This window comes from Desarmillaria tabescens (genome assembly GCF_030435595.1).
Source record: "Desarmillaria tabescens strain CCBAS 213 chromosome Unknown EV420scaffold_2, whole genome shotgun sequence".
NCBI classification, from domain to species: domain Eukaryota; kingdom Fungi; phylum Basidiomycota; class Agaricomycetes; order Agaricales; family Physalacriaceae; genus Desarmillaria; species Desarmillaria tabescens.
In genome coordinates this window covers 37,557-50,529 of record NW_026848301.1, presented here as the reverse complement: position 1 = coordinate 50,529, position 12,973 = coordinate 37,557, and the positions used below count along the sequence as shown (strand labels likewise).

The window sequence follows — 12,973 nt, the reverse complement described above, 5'->3', positions numbered from 1 at the left end:
ATGCTGCCAAACAGGCCCAAATAGCACATGGATCCCTCCGGCCACAACAGGATACCCTACTACATGTGCCCCCGTCAAAGAACGAGCGGCATCCTCGACGCTCACTCGTCAGCAGGCTGCTCCTCTACATCCACATCCACATCTGCGCCAGTTGCCCTCTCTTGTTGCTCTTCTCTCCAGAGTCGGCTTTCCAACTCTGCCTGTTGTGCTGCCAATCTGGTACCTTCTCTGGGGATGAAACTACGCAAACGCCGAGAGCTGAATTCACCCTCCAATGTCTTTCCATCAAGGGTTTCGAGCTGGTATGAGTTTACGATTCGCTCTTGCACATGGAGTGGCGCTGACCACTTGGGAATTAGTTTCTTTTCCATTCTGAAGGTGTAGTCCATGTCACTTCTGTAAACCTGGACGAGCTGACCCTTCTTGAAGACAACCTCCCTTGATGACGAGCAAGGACTCTGGCGTCGAATGTTGTTTTGTGCTTGATAGCGTGTCGCACGATGCTATCGTAGCCATCAAGCTGCTGCTGGGCTACAAAAGCCAGATGGCATTGTGCATCATCTTCACGAAGCACTGATGATGAATTTTCTAGTGTTGTGGATGCTGTATTTACCATCATCCCCAATAGAAGCTCTTTTGGTGTGTATTTCAGCACCGGCAGGATTCGTGAGTTCAAGCAACGAATGGCCTCGTCGAGATGATCTGGCCATGATCTTGGTAAGTCCGCGAATTTATACCCTTCTGGCAGGTCCTCCCCCAGCTCTGGAGCACACAACCGCTTGAGAACATGTAGCAGGAGACGATTTGTGCCCTCCACAAGTCCATTCACCCACGGGGAGTATGCTGGGATGACATGGTGCTTTATGCCCCACTCTGTGCAGAAATCTTTGACTTTGTGGTTTTTGAAGTGCGCCCCGCCATCCGTCATGAAAGTTTCTGGTGGAAGAAAACCATGAAAGATGCTGTGTAGCCCCTCTTTTGTGGTCTTCACGCTCCCTGCTGTTTTATATTTGAATGCCCATGCATGTTGTGAGAACGTGTCGAGGTACAGCCCAATTGTATGGTAACCTCCTTTTCCACTCGAGAGTGAGAGATAATCCCCAACTATCAGTTCAAATGGGTGCCTTCTTGTGATGGGCTGCAGTAATGAATGAAGGTGAGTACCCCCAAAATTCTTGCACCGAGAACATGATTTGATAGCCTTTGTAATGGATTCATCTAGTTTCGGGCTGCAGATCCTGTCGAGCAATGCGATCTTGACTGAGTCTCTTCCCCAGTGACCTCCCTTCTCGTGTTCAAGGCGAGCTAGGCTAGTAGCCTCTTCTCTAGTGACACACTCTACTCTCGGTCGTGCCCTCGGTCCAACGCCTGAGCGCCAGAGCTTTCCGTTCTCTATTGCATAGTTAACGGCTCGGTGCCTTGCATGCTGTTTTGTCCGTAGACTTCCCGTGATCTGGTTGTCCTCTAGAGCTTCCACCACCTGTTGAAATACTGGCTCGTTGTGGAATCTCTTCCACAACGCTGATGGCTCATGATGATTAACTGTAAACAGATCATGCCTGAGACCATGTGAGTGCTCCCAATCTTCACTGACAGTCCATTCACTGCCGTCTCCAGATTCTCATGGTACTCCCTCCCAGGTTCTGCTCATGCCATCTGCCACGACATTTAGTTTGCCTGGCACATGTCGAATGTCAATGATATGATGAGCCAGAATACCGTCTCTCCATCTGGCATGGGCTGCATTCATTTTTTTGCTAATCAGCACGTCACGTAGAGCCTGGCAATCAGTCTCTATCTCGACTGGGTACCCCCAGATGATGTCCGAGAACTTATCGAGGGAGAACTTCAACGCAGCAAACTCCAATAGGAAAGGCTTGTAATTCTGCTCTGATGATGATGTTCTTTTAGAAGCAAATGCAATAGGATGTATCTTTTCGACAACTTTCCCACTGGGTAGGACCATTTGAAAGCATTGTGTGAGGATGCCTGCGAAGCCTTCTTTGCAGCCATCTGTGGTAACAATAAAATGACTGCCATCCCACCTTGGACTTTTCAGTACTGGTTCCGATGTTAGCACTTTCTTCAGGCCGATAAATGCCTTGGTATGTTCTATTGTCCATCGGCCATTTAACTTGTGATTTGCCCTGGTGTGTTGCCACACCGACTTTGAGCATTTGGGTGGAGTGTTGACCTCCTTTGTAAGGTTGCGCAAAGGTCCTTCAATCTTTGCATATCCCCTGATGAGATCTCGAAAGTGTCCCGTAATACCCAAGAACAAAGATAGGTTCAATGCATCGGTAGGCTGTTTCCAGTTGATGATAGCTGTCAGCTTTGCGGGGTCAGCTGTAACACTGTCTGGTCCGACTTTTGCTCCTGTGAAAATGCCTTCTGTCACAAAGAATTTGGACTTGCTGGCTGATAGTGATAATCCTGTATCTCGAACTCATGTAAGAAGATGTCATATCTTCTCCATCATCATTCCAAAGTCGTCTGACGCTGCAGCTCCATCATCAACAAATAGCTCCATTGTACCATCGGCGATGAGATCGCTCAGTGTTGTTGCTGTTAGATGTGCAAATGTTGAAGGGGCCCCAGTAAGTCCAAAGGGCATGCGCAGATACCAGAAGTAACCCTTTCCTTCTACATAGAATGCGGTGTATGGTCGGGATTCCTCTGCAACCTCGACAGCATAGAAGCCAGATGCAAAGTCAAACAAGGACAACCATCTGTGGCCACTGACGGCTTGCTGCTTTGCTCGCATGTCACCTTGAGGCATAGGTGCGATTTCTGTTACTTTATTAACCTCTCGGTAGTTCTGACATATGCGCCATTTCGGTGGTTTTAGTAGGTCTGTTTCAGCACATGGGGGAGGTCGTGGTGGTAGATTGAATGCTGGTGGTAAGCCTGCAGCGAGACATTCATCATTGACCTTGTGCTGAAGTTCCTCTAGTGATAGCCCCTTTCCCTCATGAGCTTTCTGTGCGAGCGTTATCGGAGATACACATTTGACATCACTTGGATTGCACTGTTGGATGATCCCAGCTGCCTGCATTTCGTCGATCTTTTCGTGTAGGTACTGTCATTGTGGTGGTGTTAGGGGGTGTTGATGAACCCTCTTTGAGAATGATGCATCTTGTGGGATGTTGAGATGATGTACAGCTCCATCCACCCTTCTCACTTCGCTAACTGAAAGTGTGAAACAGTCTGCATAGGATCTGAGGAGATCTTCAACCTCTGAGTGCTGGGTTGCGGTCAGGTCTGGTCCAATTTTTATCTGTCTTAACACCTCCTCAACTTGTTGTGGTTTGAAGGCACCATCAGCACCTTCATTTCTGGTGTGGAGAGGATTCTTTGACAGGCCCTCAACATGAACTTTGGATCCTAGGTCACCTTCCATGTTGTGTGAGTCAGACACGATGCAAACTGGGGTGGGATGGCAAGCTTCCCTGGAAGGGGGTGCGTTACTTCCCCCTGATGAGCTTGAACGCCTTGCCATTTTGGCTTCCGTCTGCTGTCGCCTTGTTTCTTGAACAATGCGGGACATATTCAATCGTGCTCTCCATCTGTACCATCTTCGTCTTCCTGTTCCCTTAAACTCGTGCCAATATTGATGCCATTCAGCTCTCTTTGCCTCTCATAACCGATCTTCAGCTTCTTCCCTCTCTCTGTGGCGCTGAAGAAGCCTGGGTGACTCAACCTTCTTTTTGGACCTTGCTTCTATCGTGCTTTTGGCACTGAAGGGCATCTCTGCTAGTGTTTCATCATAGATCGTGCTCTCAACAATATCAGCTTCTTCTGTTTCATCGACATCGGTGATTTGCACTCACCTCACCGGGGGAGTTTTAAGTGAATTGGCCACACCCCTGTTAATGTTCCTTGTTCTCGTTTCTGATTTGTGTTCATTCAGGATCTTGGCTGATCCACCTTCCACTGGGATGTGTACTGTGTCCCTTTTGTAATCATGCACTGCCTTGAATGCCTCCAACAGTGGTTTTCCGAATAAAAAGTCCCAGCCACCCCCGCTATTGAAGACTTCGAAGTTTCCAAAGACCGAGACACCTCCTAGTGTTATGTGTCCATTCCACTGTGCGACAGATCTTACAACATCTCCGTTAGCTACCCGCAGGCACTTCTGTGACTGTGACCATCCTTTTAGTTTGTCTTTCAGTTTGTGGAACAGCTGGGTGTCCATAGCCGCAACTATAGCTCCGTCGTTGAAGAAGGCTTTCACTGCTACTCCCTTCTCACTCTCTCCCAGCCATATAGATGCTTCAAACGGTGTGCATATCTCAGGTGCATATCCCACGGAGTAGACGTCAACAGTAATAGATTGTGTACCGGAGCACTGTACTTTGCTATTGTCCATATAAAATTCCATGAGAGCTCCCATGAACCCCTGCCGCAATGCCCTCTTCTGCGTCAGGGACTGACTGTCTTGTTTATCCACTAAATTGCTGTGGGCCGTCCGGTTGTGGTCTAGATGGACGACCCTTCCTCTTTTCCCTGCTCTTCATCGAAAATGCCAGTCCATGCCAAATGACTCACAAAGTTGACTGCACATGGTGCTCCACCCCTGCTACTGCTTGTACTGCCTTTACCCTTCATGGCTAGATCACATAGGCATCGCCATTCACTCTCCTTATAGGGGATCCATCAATCTTTCGCAACTGGACATGGTCTGTGGTATATTGCCTGGCCGCACCGAAAGCACTCTCCACTACCCGGAATGGTGGTGCCAGGAGTTAAAGGGTATGGCATGTTGTAGATAACAGTTGCTGAAGCTCCATGTGCTGCATCCCAGGCTGTACACTGTGCAACGTAATTGCTTGCAGCCTCTTTTGTCAATGGTGGGACTGATTTTTGCATATGTTGTCATACGATGGTGAGCTCGTCAGGTGACAGCTGAGGCCAGTTTTGGAACGATGAACCATGGTTGGCGCTGGATGAAAAGGGATTGGGTGGGATTTGGTGGTCTGTCAGTGGACGCCCATATCTCGGGTTTGTTGGTCGACCTGTACTGGGAGATGATAGCTGAGTGCTTGCCATGGCACCCGTCAGCCCTCTCGTGGGTGTCTGCTGCAAGCCTCGCAGCAGTTCCTCTTTCAGCTTCTTCTCTCTTTCTTTCCTCTCCTTTTCCTTCTCTCTCTCGTTCCGGATCCACTCCATATCCACACCTGCAATCTCGTCTGTGAATGTCTTCCAATCTGCTTGAGACTCCTTGACCTTCTCCTTCAGAATCCTCGGCAGCTTATCTCGCATGGCCAAGATACTTGACTTTCCACCTGATATGCCAGCTGCCTTTGCCTTTGCCAGTAGTTGGTTGGCAAACTCGACATGCTTGTACGCCTCCGTGTTTGGGTTCTTCACTCCTACGTCCTCGTCAGGTAGTTTCATGTCCATGAGCTCTCTCTCAAGCTCTATCGCACTTGGCTTTGCCCTTTGCACACCTGGGAATCTTGCATCGAATTTGGCCTTCAGATCTGCCCACTTTTTCTTCTTCCCAGCATCCAACAGTCTAAACCATTCATCTGCTTCGCTTTCCTCCTTCAGATAGTACTCAAAGTTGTCCAATCTTTCCTGTTCTGTCCCTCCTTTCATCTCCCTCATGAATCGGTGAATGAATTCTCCTGGGCTCATTTTGCCATCAGCGCCTTCGAACCAAAACGCTGTATCTTTTGATGACATTTGGCATAGGCATGAGATGTGGACTGTTGGTTGTGGTGGCTGAGTCTGTGGAGGTTCCGAGGTTGGTGGTGTCCAGTGTCTGGAGTCCGCAACGCCGAAAAAATCGTCTGTATTTGTCAATGAGAGACTGCTGGCAGTTGAGGACAGATTGTCCTCGTCGGAGCTAGATGGCAGAGGCGTGTATGAAGGCAGGTCGCTTTTTGCAATGAATTGTCCACCTGGTCCGCGCAGTGGTAATGATTTTGACTTTTTCTTCGCCGTGTTCAGGTGTTTTCTTTGCTTTCCGAGGTTCACATGCTGCAATCGCAAAATGCAAAATTTAGGATCGGATCACACTCTCATCACCACAATGGGATGGCCTGAGCTGACTGAGAGCAGAGATGAGGATATCAGATGGTGATTCTGTGTTCTACGATGCAAAGCTACGATCTGACTACTAATGCTGCCAAACAGGCCCAAATAGCGCATGGATCCCTCCAGCCACGACAGGATACCCTACTACAGCATTTGAGGAACTCAAATGCCAATTCGCAACAGGAGTCGTTTTGGCGATGCCAAACGACTACAACAAGTTTCGCTTGGAGGCGGACTCCAGCAAAGGGGCAATCAGGGCCGTCCTGTCACAGGAACAGGAAGGAAAATGGTGCCTGATTGCATTCCTATCGAAATCCCTTTCCACGACGGAACAGAATTACGAGATTTATGACAAGGAATTACTAGCAATAATGATCGCCTTAGAAGAGTGGCAACATTATCTTATGGGTGCCCGTCAAGATTTCGAAGTCTGGACGGATCACTCAAATCTGCAATACTTCCGCAAACCTCAAAAACTCAACCGCAGACAAGTGCGATGGGTTACTGAGTTAGCGGAATACCACTTCACGCTCAATCACAAACCAGGAGCAGCCAACAGAAAGGCCAACCTCTTGAGCCGGCGAGCCGATCACAACCAGGGCAAGAAGGACAACGACGATATTGTCCTTCTGAAGCCAGAGTTCTTCCACACCTTGATAATGCCAACAGAGGAAGAGATTCATGGCAAAATTTGGAGAGCAACAAGCGATCACCAATGATGGGACCGAGGGATCACTTCGAGCCTCAACCATGAGAAGGGGGTCATCGAAAAGGACCACCTTCTATTTTACGATGGACGTATCTACGTCCCCCGTGACCACACCCTACGGGGAGAACTTATCTCCCATCACCATGATCACGTCTCCGCAGGACACCTGGGCATCGAAAAAACCAAAGAATTAGTCTTAAGAGACTACTGGTGGCCTAAAATGCGGAGAGACATGGAAACCTATGTACGAGGATGCGAAGCATGTCAGAGGACAAAAACTGATATGCAGCGGAAAGCAGCTCCGCTACATCCCAATGCTGTACCATCTCGACCTTGGGAACACATCTCAGTTGACATGATTACCGGATTTCCAGAATCCAAGGGCTATGACGCAGTACTAGTCATCATAGACCGATTCTCAAAATACATCGTGCTGATCCCATGCACGAAAGAACTCTCGTCAAGTGGGTGGGCCAAAATCCTATGCGATGAAATTATTTGTCAATTTGGAGTCACCCCCTCCAAAGTCATCTCGGACTGAGGCCCACAATTTGTCTCGAAATTCATCACCGAGCTATACGCAATGATGAATATTCAGGGAAACCTGTCAATGGCCTATCACCCTCAGATGGATGGACAAACAGAGCGAGTTAACCAAGAACTCGAAAAGTATCTTCGAGTCTTCATCAACCACAAACAGGACGACTGGAGCGAATGGCTGCAATGGGCAGCATTCACTCACAACAACTGCCAACATTCTGCAACAGGCTTTTCTCCCATCAAAGTAGTCTATGGACAAGATGGGGAAATTTGCCCAACCGCGGTGAGGCAGTCGGAAACACCATCAGTAACTGACTTTGTCGAAAGCCTCCAGAGAGTACGCAAACAAGCAGAAGACTCTCTGAATAAAGCCGTCGAAGTTATGAGAAAGGCTTACGACAAACACACTCGCCCTGCGCAGGAGTACCAACCAGGAGATAAAGTCTGGTTGGACTCAACCAACCTTCACCTCCCCCGACCGGCAAAAAAGCTAGGTGACAAACATGCCGGCCCCTTTGAAATAATTTCCAAAAAGGGGCCCTCCACGTATGAGCTAAAGCTGCCACCAGGATGGAGGATCCACAACAAGTTCAATGAACGATACTTAACTCCGTACGTTCCCCCGGAGTTTTCCAACCAGGAGAAACCTCTGCCACCCAAGCCAGAACTCGTGGAAGGCGAGGAGGAATACGAAGTAGAGGAACTACTTCAGGACCGTGACTGCATCATCAGTCAAGGGCACAGCCGGAGGACCATAACAGAATATTTGGTCAAATGGAAGGGATACCCAGTGGAGGAAGCTACTTGGGTCAAGAGGAGCAATCTCGCCAACGCTGAAGAACTCGTCAAGGAATACGAGAACAAGGAAGACCGCGTACAGGATCACGATTTGCGACACTTGGAAAACGAAGGAAGATGCATAACCATATCATCTCCTGGCTCTTCAGTGACCGAGAGCTCAACACTCTTTCCAATCACCAGCAGGAATCATACCGATCCATTATCCTTGAACGAGCAGGGCTTTTATTCATCAGACACGGATGAAGACGTCTTCGAAGACGAGCGTTCCGAGTCTCCTCTAACGACTCAGACTGACCCCAGCTTCCCTCAAGAAGAACGGGGCATATCTGCTTGGGAACAAACTGAGGACTACAAATGGGATATGGAATCTACTAACTCCCTTAACTCAGGGAGTGAGTATGTCTAAAGGACTGTCGGGACGACAGTCTTAGTCGGAGGGTATTATTATGGTTTTACCCCTATTTTTCTTATCTTATCTTATCCTTATCTCTCGGAACCCCGGACCTACCTATCTTATCTCCCAGACCCATGATATTCTGCCAGCACACTCGTTACCCGGTTACCCAGCTGCCGCCACCCCAGTTCATGCTGCCGCCTCCCAGATGACCAACAACCTGCATGCACCATCACGCTTCTCCTGATGGCATCATGCTTCTTAGTAGTTGGATGAGAGTCAACCGCCAGTCGAGGGCGGTCTACAGGATGCAGCCCATTCAGACGGAGTCCCATGCAGATGCAGGTGATATGCGCTCTTTACTCTCATTCATCGGGAGTACACTTCTTTTAGTGTCCTCACTCCTCATTCGTTGAACGACGCACTTCTCACTGCATGCACCCTTGTAGACACTATTCTTAGTATGAGTCTAACATGTATTTAAGCTAGCCTATGCTGTGGCCTTAGACCCCAGCTTCGGCTAAGGTTATATACAGTTATTTACCGGTCAATGAAACAGCAAAATTGGATATTTACTGTAGGTTCCAATTGGTTGGGAATTTTGACTAGGTTTGAATGTAAGAATGTGTAATACTATGCAACAATAAGATACAGTAAAAAAAAGATGCTCAAAGGTGTGGGTACAAGTCCGCTTTCACAGCATTATTGTGGCGTGGGTATTCTGGGCTATTTTGAGTCATTGAAACAGTCCGGCCCATGTACCCAAACCTCATTAGTCAGCAACTTGGAATCACTCGAGTGCTATAAGAAAGCAAGATCTCCTTTCCAGTCTCCCTCTGATATACAGCCTCGAAATCTTTGCAGATTTTTCTTGCATCTTTCTAAGGAGCACTGGGTAGTTTGGCAAGCTCATTCTTGTGTGCAATGACTGCCTTTTCCATTAGCTGGTCATGGCATTTGCGAGTAATTTGGCACTTTTTCAAGTTTGATTTAGCATGTCCAGGCATAGTAAAAAATTGAGCAAGAGGAGAAATAAAATTCGGAGGCAATGGGGCAATAATAGGCACATTGGACTGTCAGACTGTCCATCAAAGGCAATAGCTTGGCAGAACCACACTTTTATCTATGCCCTAGACTCCTCAGATAATGGGCGCCTGGTCTCAAACTTGTCATACAGGTTCTTCAGAAGGTCATTAACATTATTGAGGCCTTTGTGGGTGATTACATTCAGATGGAGGACACACATTTCTGGGTCAGATTTTGAGTTCATGAGAAAATAGATATTTTTAGAACAGAAGCCTCAATTTCTCGGAATATTATCCATGTCACATATGAAGAATTACTGTAGAACATGAAGATACAATACACATCAGCAATGTAATATAAATTAATGATGAAGGATGAAGGGAGGGAGAGCAAGAGGCTAAGTGTTTCATTGAACCATGGTGTTGCAATGACCGGTAAATAACTGTACTCCTAACTCTTACAAGCTCCTTGCTTTCGCTATAAGTGACGCCTAACTTCTCACAATCTACCAATGCCTCTCTAACACTGAATCACTGAACACAAGTGACAGGATAGAGACCAGCTTTGGCAAAGGTTCAAGTTAGTGCTTAACACCACCTAGCCGCCTCTTCACTGTTTTCCTACCCTGGGAATCTGCTGGAGAAAATCCTTATCCAGCGCTGTTGTTAACTCATCAGCTGATCCCAACTCCATTGCTGCCTGACAATACTCTTTCGATCCGCCCGCCTTCATGCTATCTGGGAACCCATGTATCATTGAATCTTTCCACCTCTCCATCTTGATCACTATCGGTGACTCCATTCCCAAATTCTGTCTCAGTGTCTTTTTCAGAGGGTTTCTCCCCACAATTCAAATCTTCTTCCCGGCGCATATTGTTCAGACCCCCGATCTTATGTGTTTGATCCCCTTGCACGCATCCTTCCCCTTCAATACTTGCACCCGAATCTTTCTTTCACCTATACCTTGTGCCTGAACCTCTCTCTCTTGCAGGCCAAGAAATTATTCTGTGTGGTCGTTCAACAACTCACTCAAGGGGTGATAGTTAGTTTGTTTTAGTCCCTTTGTCACCTGTACTCTCCCTTGGAGCCTGGCTGTCTTACCACACACTATCTTATCAACGTCTCCGGTCTCCGTAATTATATCAGGATCACGTATGTGAAGATGCTGTGCACAAGGATGTCTTTCCTCATGGCTGACATAACCACGGGCAGACATCGTAGTCTACAGAAGACCAGATATTTAGAAGACGATGATGGGAGTAAAGCGAGATACTAATAAAGCCATCGTTACTGGCTAGGTAGTCAACCTACTTATCTGGCGGACACAGTGGTGGACGTTTATTGACAATGCAATGCCATTCTATCATAGTTCCTAGGTAAGCGAAGGGTCTATTTTGTTACCCTCACTTTCATAAACCTTCCATCAGGTATTGAATTAGTTTTTCGAGGGTCTACAAGGAACTCGAAGCGGTTTCCAGCCTGTAGCAAGAATATTTTCGCATCAAATAATAAAACACATATGATCTCAGAACAAAGGAAAGCGATAAATGCGACAAAGCAAGTACCCTAAGCATAAGAAAACAAGACAATATCCAAGATGTACATACACTGCTGTGTTTACAGACATTCTTGTGCCCAGGCTTCCGCACTATGCACCGCACTGTAGCTCGCAGTCGGATAATCCTTGCAAAACACTGCGCTCGAGTTCTGGACGTTAATGCTGGAATTATCGTTCTGGTACTGAGTGACATAAGAATTCCCCACTTGCGAGTAGGAATGGCCGTCGGCCTGAGTGATGCCAATTTGAGCAAAAGGTTGTGGGGTAGGTGTGAAGGTCACTGCATTGCCGTAAGAGTAGGATGTGTTGGCATTAGTGGAGGGAGGGTGCATGTTCGTGGGAGTCGTCGTGTCACCAGCAAAGGTGTTGACATTGGAAGGGAGAATATTGTCAATGTTGGATAATTGGTTCATCCCAACGCAAGATCCAGACTTAGTATTAATCAGCTAGCAAGTGCCCGACACTTCGAGCACTTTCTTTCTTACTCAGATGGCGCATCATACACCCGCTATTATTACTAGAACTTTCTTTGCACTTAGGTATAAATACGAGACATACTCTGTAGTAGCATAGTGAACCCACTCTACTCTTATTACTCTACCACTTCTATAATCTCACAGTCAACACCCACCCCGTAGGGCAGAGGCATAGATGAACAATGTTCATTCACAGTAGGTATATGCTTGATGAGAGATGCCAAGCAAGTGCATGCTTGTAACTGGGGTGTCTACAATGAGCTGTATCAGTGTTATTCTAGACACCATGGGTGGAGAGCATGTACCTTCTGAACATACACAGCACAATTCATCACAGGACAATGATGGACATACATCGAAACAAAATCGCAGTGCACATGGATACCGTGTCTACACCCATTACAGATGGTCTAGGGCACATAAATACAATGAAGTACCAGTGAAGTACAGTCATAACATACCTGATCTAGCATGGGTAGTGCAGGGGGGATGAATGATTGACATTCACAGTAGTGGGTAGTGCCATCCGGAGTGACTGCATGCCTGTGCATGCATCTGGCTCTCAAAGGCAGGTCTGGCATTGAAGACATCAGTGAACGAGTGCTATTGCTAAGTGCAATATTGAAGGAGGTGACGGAAGTGAGGAGTTCATCCGGCAAATTTTATGGGCTCAAGCAGGGGCAGTTTGTCACTAAACCCTAGATACGACCGGTCAAAGAAATCTCAAAGGGAATGACTGTGGGATTACATTGCCTCGTGGAGAAGACGTCACAGTATCGACAGCTTCTCTGGAATCTAAAATAGATGGGGAGCCAGATTTCAATTCTGTGATCCCACAGAATTGAAACAACATTGACCGGAAGGCACAACCCAACCAAAACAGGCGATTGATGGCATAGCTAAGTCTTTCTGTAAAGTCGCCTGCTTTGGTTGGGTTGTGCCTTCCGGTCAATGTTGTTTCAATTCTGTGGGATCACAGAATTGAAATCTGGCTCCCCATCTATTTTAGATTCCAGAGAAGCTGTCGATACTGTGACGTCTTCTCCACGAGGCAATGTAATCCCACAGTCATTCCCTTTGAGATTTCTTTGACCGGTCGTATCTAGGGTTTAGTGACAAACTGCCCCTGCTTGAGCCCATAAAATTTGCCGGATGAACTCCTCACTTCCGTCACCTCCTTCAATATTGCACTTAGCAATAGCACTCGTTCACTGATGTCTTCAATGCCAGACCTGCCTTTGAGAGCCAGATGCATGCACAGGCATGCAGTCACTCCGGATGGCACTACCCACTACTGTGAATGTCAATCATTCATCCCCCCTGCACTACCCATGCTAGATCAGGTATGTTATGACTGTACTTCACTGGTACTTCATTGTATTTATGTGCCCTAGACCATCTGTAATGGGTGTAGACACGGTATCCATG

General features: G+C 47.3%; 1 protein-coding gene across 1 annotated transcript; it reads right to left on the bottom strand.

Annotated features, from left to right (window-relative positions):
• Nucleotides 1-11,142: 11,142 nt before the first annotated feature.
• Nucleotides 11,143-11,917, bottom strand: EV420DRAFT_1500961 (uncharacterized protein; the record flags this gene model as incomplete). Its single annotated transcript, XM_060471031.1, has 3 exons — nt 11,851-11,917; nt 11,694-11,796; nt 11,143-11,463 (listed from the first exon to the last, which is right to left on the bottom strand). Coding segments are annotated over exons 1-3 (475 nt in total), but the record flags the coding sequence as incomplete, so codon positions are not given.
• Between the last annotated feature and the right edge of the window lie 1,056 nt (nt 11,918-12,973).